Genomic DNA, 27,314 nt, shown 5'->3' on the forward strand with positions numbered 1-27,314 from the left:
GCGTAACTTACTCCAAGACTTTAAATTCAGAGCAATCCACACTTTTGGTGAAACTCATCCTGCATATTTATATTATAAAAAGGCAATATTGTGTAATGTAATGCAAGATTAATTGTTCATGTGCCTCAGGACGTATATTTCAGTACAGATGGAAAAAAAAAAATACGTTTGTCCACAGTATAAATCTCCTACTACAATATAAATCTCCTACTTTTATATTTGATAATCCAGGCAATTACTTTAAGCTTCATGTTTGCTGTTACTATTTTAATAAGAAAAAGAGAACTTTTTTTTTTTCCTTTCACCTTAAAATAGAAATAGGTGAGTATAATGAAGACACACAAAGCTATTTTTTGGTTTTTTTTGGTGATCATATGACTTCTATTATCTAGCTCAGATGAAAAACAATAGAAAAACGGAATGCGTTTATCTAAAAGAATTTAAATGAACACATAAAATTAAGTCAGGGAAATCTAAGCTTTACTTCTTCCTTTTCTGCTAAGTTCTATTGTGTAGTACCACTAATACCATTACTTGAAACATTTATAGAGATATTTTGACTCCTTCAAGTTATGATTTTGTAGGCTAAAACAAGAAAATAACTTTATATAAGTGCTTAAAAATTTGTTTTCAAACTCTTCAAATCTTTATTTTGCAACAAGTGGAAGACAAAATGCTTTACTGTCCTTTAAAAACAGTGTCTTTCATTTTGAAAAAGATCTCTGGTACTTGAGAAAAACTTAAACCTAGTCGCACTCACCCCAAATAACTTGAAAAGCGCTCATTTCTTTCAGAGTCCACATTCCCTTATACTTTAGGAAAGGCATACGGCCTGCTCTAAAGCCTGACAGCAGTCTTTAAGCTGATCCTGTGGGGTTTTGGCATCTTGGTTTTTAAACTATGGCCAGAAACCTATGAAGGACTAAAAGCTCATTCAGCCAGCTGCCCACACCCAGGCCACGCAATGCAGGCAGGGAGCCAGCTATGAATCAGAAAGCGTCTGGAGATCGGTAGCCCGTTCTTGGCCAATACCTTTTCTGGAAATGCTAAGTTTTCTCCTCTTCTCTAAGACGCTATCCCATCTAGAGAGAGATGAGTATGAGGAGTGGCCTGAAAGCACTGGCCGCACCAACAGAAGTCCTTTCCCTGGGGGCTCCCCCTGTACTGTACATATGCACTGTAGTTCAGCTGCACATAAAAAAATAAATCCTGTGATTTTGGGAGGCATTAGGCTTTCAGTACATGTGAAGGTCACCTAAATTCCATATGAAGTCAAGCAGCCACTACTGCATAAAAATAAACTAAGGAAATTACCTATACAATATGCCATTAATTTATGGTGTTCAAAGCCCAGAAGATGACAATCTTCAACACTGATTTAGCAACACAGAAAAACCCCAAAAACTAAATTATAACTTCTACGGCTTTTTGATGCCAGAACGTGGCTCACAGCCCCATAGCTGCTTTGAGGAAGATGAGCAACTTAGAAATGGTGAGAGGATCTTGTAGAATCTGAGATTTATGGAAATTACAGCAGCTGTAATACGCCTCTCCCCCTCCCTTAAACTGTCACAGAGGAAAAAGGAAAAAACCCTAATGCTGACCAACTGCAGCCAATAATCACTGCTGTCAGGTACCTCTCTTGCCTAGAGAATAACACCAAAAAGACCTGTGGTTTGCTGCAGGATGTACTGCTTTGTTCTACTTCAAAGCCACAAGATTATAAGAAGAATAAAGCTATAACATTTCTATTGTACCAGGAAAGGTTATAAGAACCATCAAGCCCACAAAGAAACTCTAAAACAACAGTGTTTGCTTCAGGACACAAATGAAAAAATCATACTGAATACTTGACAAACTTAAAAGAAAAATCAGTTATCTCTAAGAATATCATAATATCTAGGGTTTCTACAATAAACAGTACCAAGTACTTTAAAACACTGAAAAATGGTTTTTTTTCTTCCTGAAAGGGGAGAACTCAGTCTAATTTTATGAATCTAGATGAGAGATCTAAAATCAGCTCGCAGATTAGTCTCTAGCTATTACAGGTGAATTTAAAGAAATTTGAGGTGTCCTAACACCTGCCACAATCTGAAACAGCATATGGGATTCTACTTCAGATCTGACAGCAATTCTTCTGTTGCCATGGGAACATTCACATTCTTGGAAAATCTTAGTAGGTCTGTATCTTCTTAAGTCCCTTACACGTATTTCATTAGCTTTTATATTTGCTCCATTTATCTGAGATATTTCTAATACTTTAAAGTAATCTTTGAAGATTAAATCATTAAATAAATTAAAACCTATGGTGAAAGATCAGCCCTGAAATAATTCAGATTTGCTTGGCTTTCCAGTAGCCATCCAGGGGCGCCAAAAGCATCCTGAGAAGGATGCTCTAGACTGACATCAAACAAGATCTCACCAGAGTAACTCCAAAGCCTGACATGTCACTGCATGCCTCTCTACAGCATATTTTTTAGAATGACAAATTCTACAGATGTTTATTTCTGATCATTATGCATCATATGCTATTATGGAACCACATTAGCTGTTTTTCATTTGGTTTCATCAAGTGTCACAACAAACAAGCAGGAAGAACAGAACTAGTCCAGTTACTCTAGGCAAAATGTTTTTTTTTACAACACAGTCATCTAATCTGTCATCTAATCTTTCAGATCCGAGATCAGTAAGTTTCTTTAAAAAACTCCCACAAACTTCTGAAAACCAGAATTCTTTGCTACACTCAACTGAAAAAAGAAAAACCCAACCAAACAAAACCTCAGAAAACTCTACAGCAAAAACTGAGCAGAGATAATGGATATAGAGCACCTTCTACTTTTTCAGTAATAGACTTGCAATCTCTCAGTTTCCCATAGATTCCCTATAATTACCTACCAGTCCCACAAGAGATACCATCTCCTCGTTGAAACACATTCTGCGCCACAAGGACTCATTATTATTATTCCTCTAACTGCGAAATGATTAAATAAACAAAGGGAATTGATCCCGGTCTGTTGCCACAAAGTTTACATTTCTCATGAATATTAACTTACTTAGTGAAAGCTCAAAAGCTGGGTCATCTGATCTCACAATGACCAAATTCAGTGAAATGAAAACATTTTACTTCTAAATAAATATGGGAAGTAACATATTTGAATAGATTTCTACCTGAAGGAAACATGCAACACATGGGAAAAACTGCAGCCATATGAATGAAGATACTGATATTTCCTACTGTTTCAGAACGAAGAAGAAAAAGCTCCATCACCTCTAGATGAGTCTAAAGAGTACAAGAAAAGAGTATCTAGATATAACCTTCATTAAAAAGGTCAGGCCAGAACAAGTTATTACTGCATGACATTTGATACTGTCATTTTTAATTAAGTCATTCTAAAAATATGCAGGGAAGATTGCTTTAAAGTTTCTAAGTAGCTCTTAATAATTTTTAATATTTTTTCTAGCAAGATGGCAATCTGCTGGATACTTTAGCTTTTAAAATAAAGTAACTATTTGGCTACTAATTTTTACATCAAATGTCACTATCTTTGAAATTATTTTAAAATTGAAACTGCACAGTGAAATTGTTTAAGTATTACATACTCTGATGAGTATCAAAAAGTGATATGCTAAAAATCTGATCTATTTGTCATCAAATAGTTGACCTCTATATAAAAAAAACAAAACCCAAGACCCAAACAAAAAACAACCAAGCAAAAAAATCCCCAAACAACAAAACCAAACCAAGCAAAAACACCCCCTAAGGAATAGAAAACCTGTCCACATGCAATGTTACTTCAGATCAGGTTACAATAAAAGACTACTTCAGGAAAAATGACGCGGACTGATATTACGTGAATTGACCCGCATCTTCCTCTGCCACTACTTCATCACTTCCTTCTAGAAATGCACCATGAACAACAGACAAGATAACTTTTCTCTAGCACACTGCCCAGTCATGTGCTACTCTCAAGCAACAGCTTCATGTCTCTCAAAGGTACCTGCTATTTGTGCGTGGTTGATTTTCCAGTGCAATCATTTTCATTCAGAATATTTGTCCCAAAATTACTTGAGCAGGAAACCTCAAATATCTTTTACTTCTTATATTATCAGGACTAAGGAACAAAATTTAGAGATAAAGAGCAGTTGTTTTTTGACATAAGATTACTGAACAGGGAAATGTAAGCAGCCCGTTACAGCTATATAACCAGTGTAATGTCCTTATCCAAACTCGTGTTCTCCCCTTTGGCTAGAAAGCCATGCAAGTATCACGACTGAGCACCCGCTTGCTTTATGCAAAGGCTGTCACCTGTCAATCAAACTGTACTGTTACACTGTGTATCCAGCAAGACCATTATCTATCGTCTCTATTCTCTGTTCACAGGGAATTAGTGTAAAACAAAACCATCCTACAAACAACTAAACAGTGTGCACAGGAAAACATGCCAAGACCAGAAGGCTGAAAGAATTACATCACCAACTTTAGAGTTTCTTACTCTTTCTTACACTGATGGTATGTTCCACCCCAGTTATACTTCCTTAACTGCTTTCCTTTCCAATACAGAGTTCATTTCTCGCTAGTAGGGAAGTACACTATAGCTTGTGTTCTAGAAAGTCTGATTCTTTAAATGCGAAAGTCTACATGATAAACTTGGGCTGCATGCTGTAACAAGAAACACCTTATTAAAGTATCTACTGTTCCTTGAGCAAACAGTACATTCACCTCTAAATTCTGAAATATAGATCAGAGAAAGTACTACTTACACACACACAAAAAATTACTTTTGTCAGTAAAGGAATAATTGATAATTCATGACCTGGTTAGCAACACGTATGGCAGACATTATAAATTGCTGTAGGTACACTACAGTGGGTTTTGCTGTCAACTGTAAGCAAGTGGTTTACCTTGGCCTTTAGGTGCACATTGCTAAAAACATTTATTAAGGCATCAAACAAATGTTAGGTTAACTTATTGTAACCTGTAGCTTTATTATAAAGCAGGGAACAGTAAATACTTACAACAAATTAGGACACACTATAAAACAAACATGTGTCTCAAAACCAGTGGTGTTATGAACAAAAGAAACTGAAGTAAGTTTAAGAGAAACTCAATCTTGAAGATATATATAGCCAAAATAAGTCTTCATATGCCACTTGGAAATTTACTTAATAATAATCAAAGACACAGGAGAAATAAGGGGCAAGTATGGACTAGTTCAACTTGATATATGTGTGTGCATACATGCATACTTCATACATATATATATGTTTACTATAAAATAACTCCCTTACTTAAACTGAAGGAGCTTATTTGAATTAATTAGATCTGTTTCAAACTCTTAACACAAACGTTGTTTCTCATCTTGCACTAGGGCAGTTATAGTGCTTAAAATGCAGTGTTCTGCAATCAAAGTGATTCATCAGAAACATACATAATTTTGAGTAGAAATAGCCATTACATAGAATTCTAGGTATGCAGTCTCTTCCACCAAACCTGTGTTTTTCAGATACGTAATAAGTAAGTAAATAAAAAAAAGTCTCTTATATGCAGTAATTATAGGTGAGGAAGTTTCTCTTTTCTTTCCCGAAAAAATGTTTTCTTAGTTCATATTATTTTATAAAGCACAGTATTTTCCTTTGTTCTTTGCAATTCCAAACTCACAATACCTCATCCAGTCCTAGTTTAGTTAAGTAGATGGCACTTTTTTGACATTTTGCATCTTCACAGACTGGTAATAAATGTTCACTTTGTCCATCCCCATCTGTCAAAAGGAAAAAAAGACTGTCAACTTTGTATTTGCAAAATCAGAAACTTTGTTTGCAAGAGAAAATCAGCTGTGAACAATGTTATTTTTTTAAATGTTAAAAATTTACATGAGAGAAACTAGACCTATTCAAAATTTGACTCGTTTGAAATTGTCTTTGTTGATGTATTTTCATCTTGACTCACAATATAAAGTTTTATTTTTTATTTCTGATTAGAATGTGATATATTTAGAAAAATAAGTGCTTAGTAATTTACTCAATCCTTGTGTTGAGCTGGGAAGAAAATTACCTTTAATATAAACACACTGTCACAAGTGTGCCATATGAACTTATTTAATTTTCTAAACTAGTTTTAAACTCTTATGCTGCCAGGAGGATTTAAAGAAGAGTCATGAGTTCACATGCAATACGTTAATCCATAAACGTAAGGCAAGAAAACACCATTGGCAAGTAGACTAACACAAAGGCTAATAAATTTCAGGCTTACGGAATTAGGCAAACTTGAGTAACTTACAGGTTTTCAAAAATGTTCTTTAAGCTCCTTTAATCCATGTATTTCCAAAACCTTTAGTAGAATAATGGTCTTTTAATGATTAAAAAAGCAATACCTATTTCCATCTAGAATTCTTACACACAGAGGATATAATGGAGGGAGGGAAATCAATTTACTGCTCATTATCTACGCCAGGAAAAATCCCTATGCTATTCTGACCTTGCAGCCCTGCCTAGCGTACTCAGAAATACACTGCCTTCCTACGAGACAGGCCACCGCTAGTTACCTTGTATGGGCTGAGAAGGAAGAACAGAGTAGTGGCACGTAAGCAGCCAAAAAGCTGCAGCTAGACTTGCTGCAAATATTTTAAGTGCATTTTGTAAAGTTACTTGATGAGATTTCCTTAGTCACTAAGCAAAAAAAATCTACATCGTCTGCCAAAGTCACCGAATCCCTTATTCATTTCCCAGTATGCTACTGACCGTAGCTGAAACGTTACATCATCCTTTACCTGTACTCCAGGAAATGCTTTCTCAGCCTGCCAAATTACATCTCTGTGAAGCTGAACCTCCTTTTAGTGTGGGTATACACGTGTGTGTGTGTCTCTCTCTCTCTCTCTCTATATAGATAGATATATCTGTGCATAGTTAAGTCTTCTAGGTTGCTCCCTTCTTACCTAAGGAAGTTGGAAGGTGGAAAGTGGGGTTAACAGAGAGGAGTAGCCATGATATTGTCAGACTTGCCCAAATATCTCCAAGTGATAAAGCCAAACAATCACCTTAGTGACTTCCTACATCCCATTTGCCTCATTAGTTATTTTACCTCACCACTAAACCCCTCCCAAAAGATCATGACAGCTCTGTTATCAAGGATAGACAATTTAGGATGCTGAGCAGCCTGGGTAATAGAAATCCAGGAAGATCGCATCCAAAAAGATGTGAAAAGAAATTACCACTGAATAGACCAAATAACACAGCAACTACTGAATTTAACCAGTCTGAAATCAGCACCAACTTTTGAAGCTGTTGGTTTTCCTTCTGCGTCACTCAACAACAAAAATTAAAACATGTTACTCTAATTTTTGCTTACATGTACTAGAATAACATACTGTTTAGACTGCAGGCTGTTTCTAAACTCAGACTGGGGGAAACTGTTTAATTTGCAAATTACAAACTATGGAAATATCGAAAAGTTTGCTAGAACAGAATCAAGTTGCAGAGGTTTTTTCTGTGAATATAAAATTTAAATTAAGTCCTAATATTTAGTCATGTTTCTACAGAAGTTTCAGTCTGAAGGAATTTTAGAATGCATGAGGACAAAGAACCTTCAAATACCAACTCTCTTCTTGCTCTCTCTTAGAAAGGGACAAGGACAAGGATGTTCTCTTTTTGAACTATGCTACAGAGCAGAGGAGAATATAAGATGGTTGATTCTACTTAAATTGCAAACATTAATCTTGTTATGCTGATATCTCAGTCTGATAGTCTTGGTAATTAATGTTCAGTAATACTGCAGTATATTGACAAAAACAACCTACGTAGCTTTGAAGAATAATGAAACTGTAAGGGCAGGAAGAAGGATGGAAGTTTCACATAATTAGATATGAAGTCACTGTCTTACAGATGCAAGTGCTGGAGATAAATTTCACGTTTAAGAGTAAGCTTTGATTACAATAATTTAGTACAACCAAAGAATGAAGGTAAATATGCAAACAACATACCTTTTCCCCCGCAAATAAAAATAATGCTACATATCCTGTATGAGAAGGATATAGTTTCCCCAATTCCTTTGACCAGAACCTGCAGGTCCATTTATATAACTTGTTATAGGCTCACATTTTCAGTTACAATTTCTCTTCAATTCTGTGTAACATTTATTTAAGAATCCAATAGTTAAAAAAAAAAAAAGAGAAAGATCCATTGGTAATTTATAGCATAGTTTAAAGAAAAAAAAAAGTAAAATAATTTTGTCCAAAGAAAAATCCTGCAGACAAGGAGTCTGAGGGGCCATTCTTAAACTTGTCTAGATCTCAAATTATTGCTGTATCCACCCTCCAAAAGCTTTTCACATAGAGATTCCATCTTACAAAAAGATAACAAAGAAATGAAATCTAAACATAGTAGTCCAATAAGTTAGTATAATTACATTTGTCGTAAGCATAAACGTCTGAAACTAAATTTTAAGCTAACTTCATATGGTGGGGTAAATTTCAATTCCTTAACTCAGTTAGTATTTTTAAATTAATATTTTAATAAAATGGGTTTATATTGCTCTGCAAAACTATGATTTTACAGAATGTTGTTTTTATTTTGAAGTCATCTAGGCTGTGGGGTTCAACTAAAGGTGACCACATGGCAAGGTGATCAAGAATGCTAAGCTGTCTAAAAGCACTTCCATTTCCTTCCTTCCTCTTCATTTCCTTCCCTCCCCCTCAGAAGAGCAGCAATCAAAAGAAAGCAAGCTCCGCATTCTTCATCTCTGTCATACCATTATCTCTTATTTCTTCTCTAGTTTTTATTCCTAATGCATATCTTACAATGTACAGATCCATCTTTTACTGTTGAGGTTATTTGATCAAAAGCAATTTTCTGAAGAAGAATCAGATACTGTCAAAAATGGTACCATATATCACAAATCAACAGCAGCAGTTACTGGCTTTGACAAAAAATAAAAAGGAGTAAGTATAAACTCCAACTAGAATACTGGCTTAAACTGTAACATAATATATTTAAATGAAGATCTTGCATCAATCTTTGTTCAAAAAGCCAAAACATAAATTAAAAAAAACCCCTCCCCAAACGCCAGCCCTAAGCACAAAGCTAAAACAGAATCTGTTTCACTATCCTTTGCCATTTTGAACTGCCCTCATGTGTAATAACCAGAAATATGTTTCCTGTATTTTTGACGCTTTCTGAAAGGCACTACAAAAAATTGCTACAGCAACTTTTTCAGTTTTAAAATAAAATAGTTTATTCTTGATTCTTCTGCAATTCTCACCTTGGAGGCATCCACTGAAATACAAACCTTTGGCACATCTCTACCGATCTTGAAGACCACACAAAAACCCCCAAACCTAGAGATAACCAGCAGCTGCTCACAGAAGAGCTCAATCTCACTAACAATAACTTGCCATGGACCTGCAATGCTAATTCTTCTCATCTTTTGCTTGGTTTCAATCTCAATTTAAATAAACATCCTTCAATTCTGAACTCTAATCTTGAATTTAAGTTCCTCTACAGAGGAGGACAGAAATTAAAAAGGAGTATCCTTAGCACATTTGCTCCAGCACCATTAGGTATTCAGAGGTGACAAAACATGCATTGGTGACAATGGCTGAATGAACCCATCAGACCAGGTGAAATAAGCTGCACTGTTTCCAGATTTTAAAGAAACACCTTGCATAATGTCTTTAATAATGTACTTCAGCCTAGGTCTACCTAAGAAGTCTATTTCTGGAGATCGTCTGTAGGCTTCACTCAGCTCCTAGGGTCTTCTAGGGTAATTTTTTGCTACTGTACAGATTTTAAATAATCTCAGTCCTAATTGCTGGAAATCTCAATGTTTCCTACTTGTGATTTCCATGTAATTTGTAGCATTAGACGTTGCTAAACATAGTCTAGACTCCAAACTACCTTTGTGAACACTGTTCAACTTAAAGCATGTTTGACATACAAATAAAAACTCCACTGCTAGCTAGTATGTCCTCAATACACAATTCTGGCTTGACTGTGATACTGAAGAACTACATGGTTAATATAGATCAAGTTTCATAGGCAGTGGAAAAGGCTAGAAAAAGAACAGTCCCACATACCCATCAGCTGCAAATCTGACAAAATTAGCAGTCTTACGTCATCTAGGAATCATTTCAGAAACATTACTTACAACTGCCTGTTCATTGTATTTCAAAGAAAAGCTACAGACACAAAGCCTTCTTTCCAACATTTTGCCCACGTCTGCAAACTGCTAACAGTCCAATCCAGAAGAAGACTTAACACAAAAGACACAGATTGTGCAGATCACTGGCAGCACACCTCATACAAGTGTGGGACTACAGAGGGACTATATGAGAAGATATACTTGCAGCTGAAGCCTTACATTGATTGTGAATGCTCACACTTGAAAAAAAACAAACCAAAAACAAAACCAAAAACATTTCAAATCTTTTTTTCCATTCTAAAACGTAAATTTAAGTGGGAGAAAGCAAAAGAAACCAAAATTAGATTAAGAACAACATAATGTAATTAAAATGTTGTGTATTCAATATGCAATGCTAACGTACCACAAAACAAGCATGTTTTAACATGAATGCACGAATAGCAAACAGTGTCTCAGTGGTAACTCTGAGACATTCCCTGACCCTGAGGTCTCAGCATTTCACTGAAGAGCACATTTACATGTTGTGCTGTCTGCTCATTCGTAATGGTGACACCAGAGTTCGCGTTGTTTCAGCTCTGACAGTTAATAAATTGCTGTAGCAGGTCCATTAGGTTTTAGCCCTTTCAGTCTGAATCAACTACATTATCATCTTGCATTGGCATAGACCTTTTGTGATGGGGAGAAAAAAATAAAATAGGAACGTGGTCAGTTCTTGCTGATAACTTGTCACTTACACCTATTCATAATCGAAAAGCAATATATACAAAGTAACTAAATGGAATAGGCAAACAGGGAGCAGACTCTGCAAAAGAGAAGACAGTGTAACACTCCACTACCAAATTGATTTTTTCCAAGACTGACAGTAAATTCTTTCACACTTTTAAGAAAAAAAGTTACATGCATAGTGAACTTCTTCCCAAACCAAGATGTATCAGAGAGATGCTTTTAAAGCAAACATGCATATAAATTTACTTAGCATGAGTAAACACAGACAAAAAATACTCCATCTAGATCTTCAAATTCCTTTAAAGCTTAGAAAACGGGGTCATAAAAGTGGTATTTTGCAATCAAGTTCAAGGGTTATTAGATTCATTGTATACAGTTGTAGAACATACTTTCCAACATGGGCTCTAGAAGAAAAATGGAACCTGGGGAAATGACAAGTACCATGATCACTCCATTCAAAATTGCTCTGTAAAACAGCAAGATAGTTCTGAAGAGCAAAACAGCTTTTGGTGGGCTTCAGTGTAATCATACTTCTACTCCTTTAAAAACAAAAATTGAACCAATGTCTTTTTTTTTTTTTTAGAGAAGATAGATATTGTAACTTATTACAATTGTGTTAAATAAAAAGAAACACTTTTCTGGCAAATAGAAATAAGCTAACTACGCAGGCTAAGACAGTGAGAACAGTCTAGCTTTCATAATTCTGAACCTGACGCTACATAAAGGCAGATTCATACACGAAGTCCTCAAACCTTGAGAATCTACTTCCTCTCTTGAGAATACATATTCTAAACTAGCTGTGGTCCCTGCATTATTTACAGACCTTCTGTTTGTACAGTTTTCCCAGTTCCCTTCAAAAAAGCAAGGAAAAAAGTGTACTCAACAGCATATAGTACAATACAAGCCAAGAGGTTTTTCTCTGCTCTTGATTCAAAGTCCAAATAAGTTTAAGGCATCTCTTGTTTCATGCAGTATATCCTAATGAAGCTTTACATGCTGTTTATGTCACCGTATTTAGAGCTTGCTCACATCTCTTCCACACAGCTTTGCACAGCTCATACTCTCCTTTCTCCTGAGCTTTTCATTTAAAGGTCTAAAGAAAACTAAGAAAATAATGACGAAAAAGCCCTGTTATGGCAGTGCTCAAAACAATACCCGTGTGGGGCAGGCCAGAAAACTACAACCAGTACAAGTGAGTTTGATATTCAAAGAAAATAAAAGTTTGTTTGAAAGCTGATTATCTTAAATTTATCTTCCTAAGAAATAAAATGATTATAATTCTTTTGTCACTCTCTGCCTTTAAGTGTTCAATGAGATGGTCATGACAGAGACAATTATAATAAATTACTAAGATAATTACATGTTATTAAAAGAATCAGTATCAGCTGCTTTTAGAGCACGTGAATCACAACTTCAAAAAACAGATGCAAAAGAGCTTTTACAGATGATTCAAAGCTCCATGGACATTAAAGAACTTTTGTAACACTCTCCTTCACACTAAATTCTGACTTTAAGTCTGTCTGTATCCTTCCAAAGAATCCATAATCACATCTCCCTTGCAGGAAAAGCATTTGAACAGGCTATGCCAGCAAACTCTACAAGGAGACTTCCACATTCTGTCTGATCCAACAGCGCGGTCTTCTGTCTTAAATGGAAAGATTGCATTAAATATACTATCTGTAAAAAGACATTAAATACAAAATGAGGATTCCCCTGCACACTAAAAAAAATACTAGTTCCAACTAACTCATATTGTTAAAGCAGAAACAACAGAGCCTGATTGCACAGCTTGGAATGATCTAACATTACATGTGGCATTAAACCTTCACATGCTAACAAATAAAGAGGGTAACACCAATTAAAGAAAGCTACTTGTGTGACTAAATTTTGGGCTGAGAGTTCTTACTGTATTAACCATGAAGATTATCAAAGAAAAATCCAATCCTGTGAAGATGAAGTTGTTTAACAAATAATGGATAAACAAATGACACAGGTACCACTCCTCTAATTTTATTATTGGTAAGACAGCAAAGTAATTCTTAATGTACAAGCACCCCTTTGACAAAAATTAATATGAAGCAATATCAATTTATTGCCCCAGATGTTAGCATTTGTCAGCAGCACATGAAAGAACTTGGCAAAATACAGGAAATACTTCCTGTTCCCGCCCCTGAAATGGACACTGCTTTGGAACTACATTTAAAACTAAGTGAACAAAAGTATCTCACTGTATCCAAGTTAAAATAAAGACCTAGAGAGAAAGAAATAACAGAAGTAGTGTTTATATTTGAGGGAGTCTTGATTATATAGATCATTAATTATTTTTTAAAGGAAATTAATGTTACAACTGTTATTTGACTACGAAGGGTTCAGTTGGATAGGGGAGATGATAAATCATCCTTTGTGGTAACTAATCTAACAACGTAAAAGTTGGATTAATCAGTCACTGATTTGGCTTAGTTTAGGCAAAGAAATTTGTTGCTGCCTCTACATAAGAGAATAAAAAATAGCTTTATGAAAGCAAACTTGACAATACTGTTGATACTGTTCTCATAAATAAATACAATACAACTTTCTCCAGGTAGCATTTAGCCAACTCCACCTCAGTTCTTTACCTTCTACTCAGTTTCTTAACTCCTGCATCTCTATCTGTACTTGAAGCTTGTGTTTGCTCCTACTACGCAAATGTGCTTACTTTTGGACAGAGCATGGATTGGAATTGTTGAGGTTCTGTGCAAGTCTTCTAGGGACCTGAATTCAAATTTTTCTTCTATTTAAAATCCAGTTATCCAACTAATAATCTTAAGACAATCTTGTCTCTTCTCCCTACCAAGTAGTTGAACTGTTTCATGTATGTTCATCCTTGTATGACACAAGGTAGAAATTGTCATTTTTCGTGTAGGAAATTATAGCTCATTATTGCCAGTTAATTATGTTTAAACAGGATAACAGAGTGCATATCCTTTGGATTTTTTTTAAGCTAGTCATTGCACTGTTGAAAGATTTGTTGAGCAGGCTTTGATTATCTTGCAGCTGATTTATTAAATGCAGTGGTTTTCTGCCTGCAGTTCCATTTCATTTTTGTACCTTTTAGGTTTGTGTTACCAACTTTGTTTTAGCATCTGATTTTAATTTTTTCTCTTCAGAATGTTGCACCCTCAGATGTAGTAGCTATGTATCAAAGAAAAATTTTAGTGGTGCATTTCAGTAAATAATCCCTTTATAAAGCAATTGTCTTTTGAGCATTGCATTGGGAAAATATACCAGTGCTCCTGCAGTCAATAACAGGATTCTTTAAGAACCTTTAAGATGGAGGAAGACAATACCTCTGTGTTTGAAACCCTCCATACGTGAGGAAAACTGTTCTAACTGTGATCAGTTGGGGTGAAAAAAAGCTGATGGTAATACAGAATTCCAAGTGACTTCACATAAGCAGTAAGTTGCTTTAGTAACACGTGCACATCAGTTCATCTGAAGAGCAGTGCACAGAGGAATACCAAGTCAATTGCCACTTGTGTTCTGAGTCCATCAACGTGTGTTTAGAAGCTAAGTCTGTCTTATCCTTTGAGTGGTAACTAGCAGTGGTGTTCATTTAATCATTTTCATTTTACTATTAATCCCATTTTTTATATTTCTATAATTTTGGACAATTCTTTCAGAAAAAGAGATCCTATACTGTTTTAAGGCCATAGCTGTAAGTGTTACTCCTTCACAGTTCCTTTAAAAAACCCCAACCCAACAAAACAAACACCAACCAAACATAAACCACCCCAAAAACTATTCAAAGCATAAATTCTTATCATTATAAATAGTGTTGCTCTACAGACCACACCCCATCTGACTGCTTTAGTAACTTCATCACTCATTTTTGCAGTCATAGCGTGGATCTGAATATGACAGACATGAAGAATAGCTGGAGTTACAGCCGTAGATGACATTTGTAACTCAGTACCCTAACTTCATCTTGTTACTAAAACAAATTGGTCATTTTCAGAGCATCCCACTGAAATACTTAAATATCTTTAACAAATACAAAGCTTCCCACTATTTTAAGTGGCAAGTATTAAAACTCTTTATAATTGCAATTATTAAAACTCTTCATAATTGCAATTATTAAAACTCTTTATAATTGCAATTATTAAAACTCTTTATAATTGCAATTATTTATAAAGATTCTAGGCAATATCTACGATTTTCTCCAAAGACAGTGCAAGCAGATCTTATAAAAAGCCTCTGCTAGCATACAGATAACAACAACGAAGGATTAATCATTTTTGCTATAGCAACCACTGCACTGCAATTACCATAGTGACATGAGGAGAATAGAAAAAGTAATAATGAAGAGTTCTTATTTGTTTGGAGCAATGTGTCAGCCAACTAAGGGCAGAATTCTCTAGTGCCCAGCTCTGCTCACCTTAATCAATTGAAATGCCATTTGTAATAAAAATGTGAACACATTTCTGATTTATTTTTAAAAGGGCAATACAAATTTGTCAATTGTTCCCTGTCCTTTGGCCAGGCTAATGTACAAATCATTGCTATCATGTAAGGAATGGGAGTGCTACTTATTTCAGAGGTTCCAATTTAGACATGAGGTCTAAGGTCTACTACATTACCATAAATATACTGATATACATACAACCTGCTTCTGTATATTTTTCCATTAAAATATAAATACATGCATTTATATAGAGAAATGCAATCGATCTTACAGATACGTATATACAGATGTAGACAAATATATTTGTATAGCTTTTTCATGAAAAAACACATCTTTATTATTTGACTACTTCAGGAACACTTGTTGCTAGGACTACACTCACATCTGTGACAATTTCTTATGAGTCACCAAACTGCTGTTTTTTCCAACTCCACTTGGCTAAATAATTTCTGCTTAACAGCTGTTGTTCAACCTGCTTAGTTTAATAAAGGAAACCTTACCCAAAATTAGGTGCCTTTGGAGGTTCTCAGTCAGGATCTTACTCAAAGATCCACCCTCCCCCCCCCCCTTTTTTTTTTTTTTTTTTAAACAACAGGGAAATACCAATGGCTGGAAAAAGTACTTCAAATAAAACTTCTGGAAACAATAAATAATGTTAGATCAAGTCATCTTTCAAAGCAATGCATGTTTTGCTAAGATGTAGGTGTGAGTAATAAACCAGAATTTTGGACTGCAGAAGTGCAACAGTGTATGAATAGAAAGGTGGGTGTAAATGAGAAGGTGGCAGCACAAGCGACACACTCCCAAGCTCAGTGTGAGTAGGTGCAGATGTAGGTGCAGAATTTTGGACTGCAGAAGTGCAACAGTGTACGAATAGAAAGGTGGGTGTAAATGAGAAGGTGGCAGCACAAGCGACACACTCCCAAGCTCATGTCTGGACCTGACATCATTCCAGAGTCTAGTATGCACAAGGTTAAGTAAATGAGAAGTGACAGATAGTGAAAGCACAGAGAAATATGGAATCCTTTGAGACCTTCAGCAAATGGCAAGGCTGGCACATGAGCTATGAGGTACAGAAAATGTGAAGACAGGGAAAGAAAATAGAGGCAGGCAATACAAAAGTAAAAACGTAACAGACTCGTGAGTGTATATTGAATGTTTCTAGTCACAGCAGCTGTGGCACAGCACCAACACCGAAGATACACAGAGGAGAGTGAGGGTGCTACGGTGCGCTCTGCTTAGGGTATCCCACACAGCTGGGCAAAAGCTACCTAGGGAGAAGGTAGTGCAACCTTCTAATTCATCTCATTTTACATTTTCATTGTACTATTTTGATTTGCTGTGCAATGAAACCTCTTTCAGGCCCCATTACAGATAGTCAAGTTACTATTCCAAACTTCAAACCATCATACCTTAACTTCTTTTGTCTTAGGAGGAACATCATTTCATCATTTTTGAAACAGAAAACTGAAAAAATGAGGTTCAAGTCCGAACAAACCATTTCTAGTAAGGCACTTTGTCTAACTTCAGCTCACTACAAGCAGAATCTGTATGATAAACATCTGCCTTCTGCAGTATCTAAACACACACACAGTGGGTAAGTGTAGTGACTCTGATGCAGCGTTATTCTAGTAATGCAAGATTTTTGCCTCTTTACTGTTAGATCGTTGCAGAACAAAAAATACTGGAATGAAAATGAACACAAGCAGAATGCAGCTAAGATACTCCTTTGCATTAAAAGTTTTCTTCCTCCTACAAATTACTGTGTAGCCACTCACACAAACCTATTTTGCTGTGAAATTTTTTTGATGGCCGTATTATTCAACTTCCTTCAGACTGCCTTTCGTAAAGAACACGGAATTTAGAGTTATATCCATCCATTACTTATACACGTTGTTTTAGTACCATATTCACTTCAATATTCTCTAAAACTTTGTTCAGTGAAAAAAAACCTATTATTTTAAATTAATGCTAGGGAAAAAAAATAGATGCACTACTCAATTTCCTACCTGCTGCTATAACAGAGTAAAGACTCAAGTCGTAATAGTAGTCAAATAGTAAATTAGAAATCATAGTTAAGTATTTCCATAGTTTACAAACTTTGTTCCTCTACCCAGACACACACATACATTTATAGGAATTTTCTCACTTGTTTAGGAAAATTAATGAGCAGAAAGACCATTAAACCATTTTGCATCCTTCACCCTGGGTGAACTTGAGAGATCTGGAATGACGTTAAAGATGATAATGTGTATGCGGCTGTTCAGGAAGAGGAAGCAAGACCCTCATACTGCAAGATGTATGCTGGGTGTTCTCTCTGAGATGAAATGACTGAGACCTTTCAGAAGAACAAGTTCCAAAAGCCCAACTTCTGAAAAGGGGCATCTCCTCCCACAGACGCTTGCCTCTATCTGCTTTGCCAGCTATACTGTCCCTCTACATTTGTTTGCACACATTTCCTAAGTCCCTGTATGCGTTTGCTCCCATTACGTTCATCCATACCAGGAAGATTGCTCCACTATTGCCTCACCCCAGTGCTTCCCCTACGACATCAATTAGCTGAGCAGGTTACTGAGCAACTAGTGACAGAACGTCAAAACAGCAGCTGCCCAGGGCTAAGCTGCTTTACTGGCCGTCGCCTTTCACAACCTTGGCTGTACCAAAACCTCTCAGTGTACTGCACTGCTAGGTCACTGTGCAGTGAATTTATTCATATTTTCAAAATTCTGATTGTAGCACTTGAACAGTTCCACTTCTCTTTGCAAAGACATCCCAGGGTTTATTAAAATTCTATTAATTATGAGAGATTGCTAGAATTGTTCTATGATTCTATGATTGAATTACGATATATCATTTGGGCTCATTAGCTATCTAACATAGAGATAAAATTTCCTAAAGATTGCTTTCTACATTGCCATTGTTACAAACATAAGAGCAAAAATAAAAATCAGATTTCTACTTAGTACCTATTAAGACACATTATTCAGAACAGCAACTTAGAAAACAGTTACCAAATAACCAATATATTTGGTTATTTAACTGCAAAATCTGTAGTATTCTATTCTTGCCTTCAGTTAGTATATATGCAAGTGTTTATACTTGCAGATAAACACTAAAAGATTTTACAAAAACTTAAATATTTTTAGAAAACGTTTAAAGATATTTAACAAAAGAATCTAGAGCATTATTCAGCTTGTACCTGGCACTCAGAAGTATATACATGTGATGCAGAATGTACTGAGATAGCCAAAGATTGAATTTAGTTGAATTTTTAATAATTACTCCCAGATATTTCAAGATTTATAGTCAAATAGAACATAACCTCTTAAAGAAAAAAAAAGAAAAAAAAAACTTTTAGAGATCAACATCTTCATTTGTTCTTTGATTTAGAACAGCAAATCAATATGAAAAACAAATAAACACTCAGGACAATTTAGAAGATTAAAACTCACCAAAATCTGCAAACACGGACTGTCCAAAAATTTTTGCGCCACTAGGTTTTTCCTTAATTTTTCTAGCTTTAGAGAAGTTTCCATCCTATCAAATAAGACAAATATGATGGGAAAACTGAATTGCAGACTAAGTGATAAAATTTGACTTTAGAAGCAAAGAAAATACACATCAATTAAAAAAACACTTACGTAGATAATAAAGAGACATCTCATTTATGGAAAAACAAAAAATGCACTCGGAAAACTGGGACTTGAGCTTTTTCATTTCTAACCTTTCAAAGAATCTTATGAAAATCCAGTATAGCAATATTCAAATACAATTGTGCATATATTTTGCTCTGTTATAAGGAAGAGATGTGATTATTTCAGCAACATAATCTAAATCATATTCAACTGAATATTAATACTAATATGCATTTATGCATATTGACATGTGATTTTACAGAGGTATGTAATACAAAAACACACCTGCACACTTGTTAAAAATAGCTTCTGCTTTCCCTTCTAATTAGGAGATAAATTGATTTTACACTAGGTCTAGTTCAGGTCTTGTTTTAATCATCTATTATAAAACCTAGGTCTGCAGAAAACAATATTCCAGTATTTAATGGAAAAGACTCAAGAAGAGTGCTGCATCCTTATTTGTCTTAGAACTGGATCACAACTGGAACAAAACAGTTTAAAATGTTAAGCTTTTGTAGCCAAGTCCAACAACCTAAGGCCCACTCTTGTAGCCACTGCCATCAGCTCACAGGAGGTGCGCTGGACACAAGTGCACGTTAAGTTCTGGGGACAAACGATCTTGTTTTGTGGATTACAGACCGTTCCCCACATTCTGTCGTATTCAGCTGAAGATGCAGCTCTGGAGACAGTTACTATGTGGTTGTTTGACTATATATCTTTACCTTGACATTTCATTTATGACTCAGAAGAAAAAAAATATATAAAATTACGCAGAAAACTCCGTCATCATGCAGAAAACTAAGTTCTGTGCTCAGAAAAGCATAGGCAAACATTTTAAAAGAATTCTATGGTGCATCAGTGAAAGGAATTACTGTTACGTTTGCAGAGCAATGTAACAGCTTCTAGTGGATCAATTAAGATATTTTAAGATTGATATATGTGTACATGTATTTGATATGAATGACATATTTTACTGGGTTGATTGATTCCAAAGTATAGGATTCTTTCTTTCTAAAGAGAAGCAAAGCTATCTGTACCAAATACGTAATGTAGGATGATATTTATAATAGATGAGTTTGAAAAATCCAAAACCTGTGAGAAAATTCTAAAAAAGCCAAACAAACCCCAAACCACACACATACAGGAAACAAGTCAAATGCCTTAAATAGTCACTAACACTCAATCCCTCAAGAATTAAATTCATCCAAGTAAAACATTATTCATTTTTAAGTCTATATGAAAGCTAGAATTTAGAATTCATGAGTCAATGCTTTAAGAAAGTATCTAGTACAGCTTTAATTACTTTTTGCCTTAAAATTAGTATTTAGAGAATATCTGGCAGCTATTGAATTTATGGTTTTTTTTTTTTTACTTTTTCAGTTCAGCAGCTGGTTAAAGATGGCCACTTTTTCACAGATGAGACTACATGCTCCATTCTGAAGCAACTCACTGTGATATGACAGATAAATTCATAGGTAAGCAAAACCTCAAAAACTCAATGCTTAGCTAATAAGAAACACATTAAGCACTTTGTTATAACAAACCAGGAAACTTTTAATAATAACATGCTAGGATTAATAATTATAGTCCCTCTGGATAACAAATTTGGTATGAAGGATATACTTAAGGTTTCAAATGAACTAATTTAATTGGTTTTTATTAACAACAAGGTTTTTCACTAACCTTGGTGAGGTGAGACAATACAAGAGCAGAATCTCAAATAAATAAAAATAATCCATTGAGCTGTTTCTCCCCAGCCTTGAATTGCAATTGTGTTATTTGGTTAACATAAGACTCAGGATTTTCTCAACTCTAACTTGTGTTCATACTGTGATGGTTAGAAGTGAGATTTTGAACCTCTGCCCCATAAAATCTTACCCACAATTTGAAGTCATAGTTCTAAGAAAGCTTACTTCAAGAAAACCAATTATTGAGGCAGCAAGAATAAAAAATCTGATCAGCCTTTTCTTCAGAAATCAGCATGCTAAATGTCAGTAACCTCCTACAATAGCTGATGACACACCAGGAGTCCTGCAAAGGTGTATGAAGGCGGTCTGACTGATTTCCTTAGGAATCACGTTACAAATCTGCAGAGGAGTTTACGCTGAGTAAAAGATCTACAGCGATATTCTGCAGTCTAAATGCAGTAGTGCAGTTAGTGCCTCAACAGCAGTTCCCCTCATTCTTGAATTAAGAAATATCAGGACTTTTTTTTTTTTTAACTCGTCTGTGTTTCAACAGAACAGTTATTTGGATTAACTCTCTTACCTTATTTACCCATGTCTCAAACTGAATGTCTTTTGAATTTACTGATGTAGTAAGGAATAAATCTGCAAGGAAAAACACATGAGAAATTAAATATTTAACTTTAGACCACATAAACAAGTATTTGCTCACTCAGTAAAGATAAATTAACTGAAAAATAGAATCATTAAGGTTGGAAAAGACCTCTAAGACCATCATGTCCAACCATAAACCTATATTTTATAATCTGTAAGTATATTACATTTCAGTCCTAGGTTTATATATTTATTAAGCAAGAAAGATTAAAAAACAACCCCCCTCAAAACTATTTTCATTCTTTTGTATAAATAAATATACCTTCTGCACTCAACTTCTGCATTTTTATAGTTTATATATAAATTTAGACTCTCATGAGCTTGTAAGGGCAGGACTGCACATATGCACACTGAAGAATGTTTCTTAATAGTAAAGACAGAGACAGACCTCAAAGCTAGAAAAAAATACATAGTTATATTTTAAGTAAGTAAAAATTAAAAATAAAAATTCATTTTAAAAAAGAATATTAATACTTTACCCTAAGGTAGTTTAGTGAATAAGCAGTGGACTGCTGTACAGGGAATTTCAAATGGCACAAGGGGTATTGTCTTCCAGGGGAAAACAAAGCAAAACCACCACCAAAAAAAAGACCAAAAACCAAAACCCTAAACCAACGAAATCATAAATTGCCACACCATACAAACAAAGTCAAAAAAACCCGACATACACGCTGAAAAAATAAAAACAAAGATTTTGCTTACAATTTAAAAGCTGTACCATTTATTCCCCTGAATGCCCAAAATAACAATTTCCTTAAAAGCACATACATGAAAAGCACGATGCTGTGCTTCACTGCAATGAGTTGATACTTAAGTATTTCTTGAAGGCAGACAGAAGTAATGGAAGCAATTTGAATGTATCATAGTTGTAACTCAGAAAATGTATATAAACTTTCAGATTTTAACTGACATGTAGAAGGAAGTTTGTGTATATTGTTGATTACCATCAGATATAAACGCCCAAAATATTTAAAAAATCCAATACCTTCACAGCAGGGGGTAGAAGGGAAAAAAAAAAAAAAGTATGGAACAACAGAAATCTTAACTCATTTTCTTACAGGCCAAAATGCCACTAAATCTTTGAAGAGGTTTTAAGGTTCAAATAAGTATTTTAAGTAGGGTTGTAGTATATCCACGCTGTAATTTGTACTGCAGTTTGCAACTAGCCATGGGCTATGTTGCATACAGATTATGCCACAATGGGCTCTTTAAGTGCTGGACACACAGCAAACGAGCAGCATTTGATCAGCAGATAGGACAGGTTGCCTTGCCTTCAGCAGAGGTTTTGCTGGCACTATCACTGTTTTCCCATCACATCTCCCACTCAGTTTCATGCACCGCAGAGCTGACCTCTCACTTTTAATTGCTAAGTCAGTCCTCTCTCTACCCAGTCCTCTGTGCAAGGTGAGATCTTAGGGAGCATTAACTCGGTATTCCCGCTGGAAATGCTGTGTTTATACATGTTTTGTGACTATCCCAGAATTAGACAAAATGGCATAGCTGCCAACACAAGAGCCAATTCACCCACTACTATTATGCTAGAAATTCAACTCTGAACAGTCAGTTATGACTAAATAAATGCATCAGGTTTTTATGCAACACAGTTATGCTTCTAGGGTGGAAAAAACAAACACAATTTCATTTAACAATTATTCTTAATTTTAAAACCAATACTAATGCAGCATACTATGATAACTTATTAAAAACGAAATTAAATCTATTCTTCAATGGGAAAATAAAGTGCCACCTATAGTATCCTTCCAATAGAGATTTTTGAATAAAGAGAAATTAATGTCCTTAACATCTGAATGGGAGGCCATATAAGCACTATGATGAATCAAACTATCTGTAAGTACTGATATATCTTGTTTTCATCTGAGCTTTACAGAGCAAATTAACCAGTTACAGCTCAAAAGACGTTCCATATTGTTCATCCCAGATAGAGTTACAACAAGCCACACAAAGTCAGGCACTCAACATGACTGGGCAACAACAGCAAAGGAAATGGCAAAGTACACTAACCCTAATTTTGAGAAACAGGCATTATAAACTCACTCAAGTATTAGTGAATTACTTTAACAGAGTATGTACACTTACTGTATATTACACATATACAGCTATTTTGTAACAGCATGTAAAAGAGAACTTTCCAATGGATTATTCTTATGAATTGAAAGAAAAACATTTTTTTCCTATTCTTCATTTGAAGCGTATTACATCAGTTGTTCTTTTAATTTGATTTCATAATAAGTGTATAGACATGTTCAGAAATATGACTGCACAGGGAACTGAAATAATACAGAAAGGCAAGGAACAAGAGGCATAAAAATCCCAGATGTTAGGACCATAATCAAAAGTAGCTTTAAGATAAACACTGAACTCAGTGAGGAAAAAAGAGATGAGAACACCACAGTGGCTGGGATGTCACACAACTTAATAGGAGGAATAAATCAGGATACTAAATGCCAGTCTAACTACAAAGAGCTAATAGAAAGGCAACAATTTAAAACAGCTAAAATGTTTACTATGTTAAAAATGAGATTTAGTGTTTGTTCAGCCACTGTACAAACCATCTACTTTAATGTGAACACCTATTCCATATTTTGAGAGTAGGAAAACAGAGCTGCTGTTTTCAGAGCAGGCAGTCTACCATACGCTGCTTTGATCTGCACGAGATCAGTGCTGAATATGGCCCTCTACCTTGAAGGCGACTAAATTCAGCAAAATGCCCGTTTTGCACTGAACTTGTTTCCACTCCCCAAACAGCTTCTCTTGAAAGTTAGTAAGTTACTTTTGCACTTTGTTCCTCTTCATGTACTCCTCCATCTCCCCTTTCTCCCCGTTCTCTGTCTTGAGACACAGAACACTATATACAACAAATGGAACCAACACACCAAAGCTGTTCCAGGGCTGCTGTAACATTACACTATGCTCATGAAATGCAAAGGCAGCAGATAATCTTCCAGAAATAGTAGAGAAGAGCCAGTCCCACGTTGGTCCTAAGGCAAAGCAACAGCTGTGATCCCCCATGGGACAACTTAATAAAGGTACAGCACCACCACCTCTGGTTTTAGCGTTCAAACACCTTGAACATGAAAGCATTTCTACTCTTCCTGTAATCCCTAGCTTCTTAACCATATATTGTACAATTTCTGCTGATGCAGAAATCATCTTACAGGCAGTTTCCAACCAGGCAGCTGTACACCCAACAGCAGGTCCAGCTCTGATCCATATCCCACAGTATTCCTCACGCAGACAATCCTAGAGACCTCTGAACCCAGTCTTACGCAACTACACTCCTCTTACTCCACACACTATTAGGTTGGTCCTCCTCTAAGAACTTCCAGGTCCATCTGCTAACATCCTCTTCATGCAGAAATTCATTCAGTGTTTTTCTTTATCCATCTCAATCCCTTACCTTCAGCACAGATTTCTTCCCCAGCTATCAACTTCCATTCCCACTCCCTATGCCTCATGTCTGCTTTCACCCTCAGCTCTCAGTTAAGTATCCAAACACTGGCAATAGTCCAAAGGCAAAACGGAAAGGAAGGCTTTGGTCTGGCCCGTTCACTTCCGATGGCCATTTCACAAAGAGCAATAACAATTAAGGAAAATAAGAACAAAAAAAACCCCACAACCCCTAGCTGATATTTCTAAAACCTATTTCAAACTGGCTCAGTTTGGAAGGATCTTTTAAAAAGCAAAGAGACCTTGCTGTCTTTCAGGAAGCATATCTCAAAAGCAAGTACTATGTCACTACACAAAAAAGTTGCCCCAAGTTATCAAATACCAAATCAGCTCTGCTACAACTTCCATCTGTGAAAGTTCCGCCTGGAGGTAGGTAGAGAATTTAAAAAGACTTCAGCCCAGCTGGAAAACTGAAGACAATCTTATGAAATAAAGCAGATAGTATTACATGTCCTACTTCAAACATTGCTTTTTCTTATGAGTACTAGGAAATTGCGACTATACAGTTCAAGCTCCAAGTCCACTTCTGATATTCCTTATTATTGTCCTTCACTTTAGAGTGTCATAAGAACTAGTGCTATTTATAGATGGAGCATCCATTTCACTAATGATGGATGTGACCTCTCTATTTAATGTCAGAGGGCTTTACTTCAGAATTAAAACCCTCAGCATCTAGTTGTCTTCAGAAGCCACCAGGGCATGTGCAACATTAAGTTACAGCTTGATTTCACATTTACTTAAGAAGTTAAATGAAAAACAAAATCCCTATATTAAACACTGTCAAAATGAACAAGGTATTGCCCAATTAAAGCAGTCATGTGCACTCCAAACATGCCTACAAAATTTTTCATTTATGTGGAAGAACAGGTATGTCTGTGCACTTTCTTTAACTAGAAGTTACCTGTGGATATGAACATGTCTGCTTCTACGTACTGGTATATATAAATAAAGTGCTGGACATTACTGCTTTGAAGCAGGTTAACAGAATAGGTAAGGGGACAACTTGTATTAAAATCATTAAATGCCACAAAGCCTTAGGACATGTGAAAGGTAACTTCTCTCTGCTTACATTTCAATTATTTATATTTCTTTAATTGTACTTTTACAACTTCAGTCATACAAGGCTTTTAATATGCACAACTATATCAGCATACAATTAAAAATTTCAAAAGGAATAGCTTTTGAGACACTTGATAATGGTAATGAAAACTGCTAAAGCAGATAGTACAGGTCATGGGTTCTTTTAGAAAAATTAGGAAAAGCTTAAGTTGAAATACTTGTTTCTCTAAAGATCTCTACTCATTCTCTAATTCTTTTAATGAAATAAGCCATGAGTAACAAAAGTGGCATTGGCAAAGGAGGAGCTGCAGCTCATTTAAGCACATCTGTTTCACCTTATGAGCAGGGGCCATCTGTTACAATAGAACACTGTGGCAGGAACAAGCAGAGGAATAAGGCTAATAGGAGATCATGTCGCACTGAGCATTTTTAATTAGAGAAAACAAAACTGTAAGTAGTAATAAACCCCACAAAACTTTACAGACATAGACTGAGGTCCTCCAAAATATATCCTCTGTTATATGATACATTTTTTGCCTCCATTATTACTCTCAAGTAAACTGTTATCAGAGCTTAAAACAGTTAAAAAGTGTACCTGTTCAAGGAATGAAACAGTGATATAGTATTACTGAGTATTTGTTTTGAGAAAAAACAGGAGAGAAGGGGCAGAAGAACAGAGAACAATCTGACTTCAAATACATACACTGCCCTCAGCCCCCTCAGTTTTAAAATGCCACTCAAGACAAGTTGTAAAAGACCTGATAATTTGCTTGCAAACATAATGAATCTGGTTAATTTAGTAAAGAATAAATGCAGATCTATCGCATAAAATAAGCTTTGATGATAATATTGTATGCAGAGAGGCCACCAGCTTCCATCAGGAGGAAGCTCACCAAAGTACAATCAGTCTGATAGCAAGCATTACAGTGTCTTCAGAATGCAGGTTTAAACGATGACAACAGAAATCACCTGTGTCTTGAATGATCAATTTTCAAGAAAAAAAGCAAAACATAGCTATCTACATTTATGCATTTAAACTAAGAAGTGGAAATCAAAAAGAAAACACATTGTAAATGTTCTGGTACGTTAGGTTTCTAGATTCCCAAAGCAAAACATCATCAGAAAATTAACCATCAGAAATAAGTAAAGAGACTAGTAATTAGCTTATAGCAAGCTGTTACTGACTAATGATTATTTCACTTTAGTTTTCCCACAATCAAATTTACGATTTTTCCTTCATTTTATATAATTAGTTCCAGAAATATGTGCAATTATACACACTATGTGCTAGTGTTCAATAGAAGACAGGTTGTAAAAGCAGTATTTCCAAACTTTGAACTCATAGAATCAAAATAAGGCACAGAATATTTAATACATTAGCCATTTTTCATAGTATTCGTGGATACATTGACAGATGTACAGTATGAAGTTACAATATGATTCAGAGTCCAAGGCACTTTGTCTCATTTATTGTAACATTTTAAATACATTTGCAGGGTCACAGCTTGATTTCT

The 27,314-nt window shown here is 35.4% G+C and overlaps 1 protein-coding gene across 1 annotated transcript in view; it reads right to left on the bottom strand.

Annotated features, from left to right (window-relative positions):
* The window catches only part of ITFG1 (integrin alpha FG-GAP repeat containing 1), a gene marked incomplete at its 5' end in the record, with an annotated part of 68,755 nt that overhangs the window by 29,591 nt on the left and 11,850 nt on the right, over positions 1 to 27,314 (bottom strand). Inside the window, 3 exons of the mRNA XM_009872135.1 lie at positions 5,665 to 5,759; positions 18,752 to 18,836; positions 21,203 to 21,264. Coding sequence (XP_009870437.1) covers positions 5,665 to 5,759; positions 18,752 to 18,836; positions 21,203 to 21,264 — 242 coding nt within the window. The remainder of the gene's footprint in view (positions 1 to 5,664; positions 5,760 to 18,751; positions 18,837 to 21,202; positions 21,265 to 27,314) is intronic.

This window comes from Apaloderma vittatum, unplaced genomic scaffold (assembly GCF_000703405.1).
Source record: "Apaloderma vittatum isolate BGI_N311 unplaced genomic scaffold, ASM70340v1 scaffold12286, whole genome shotgun sequence".
NCBI lineage: Eukaryota > Metazoa > Chordata > Aves > Trogoniformes > Trogonidae > Apaloderma > Apaloderma vittatum.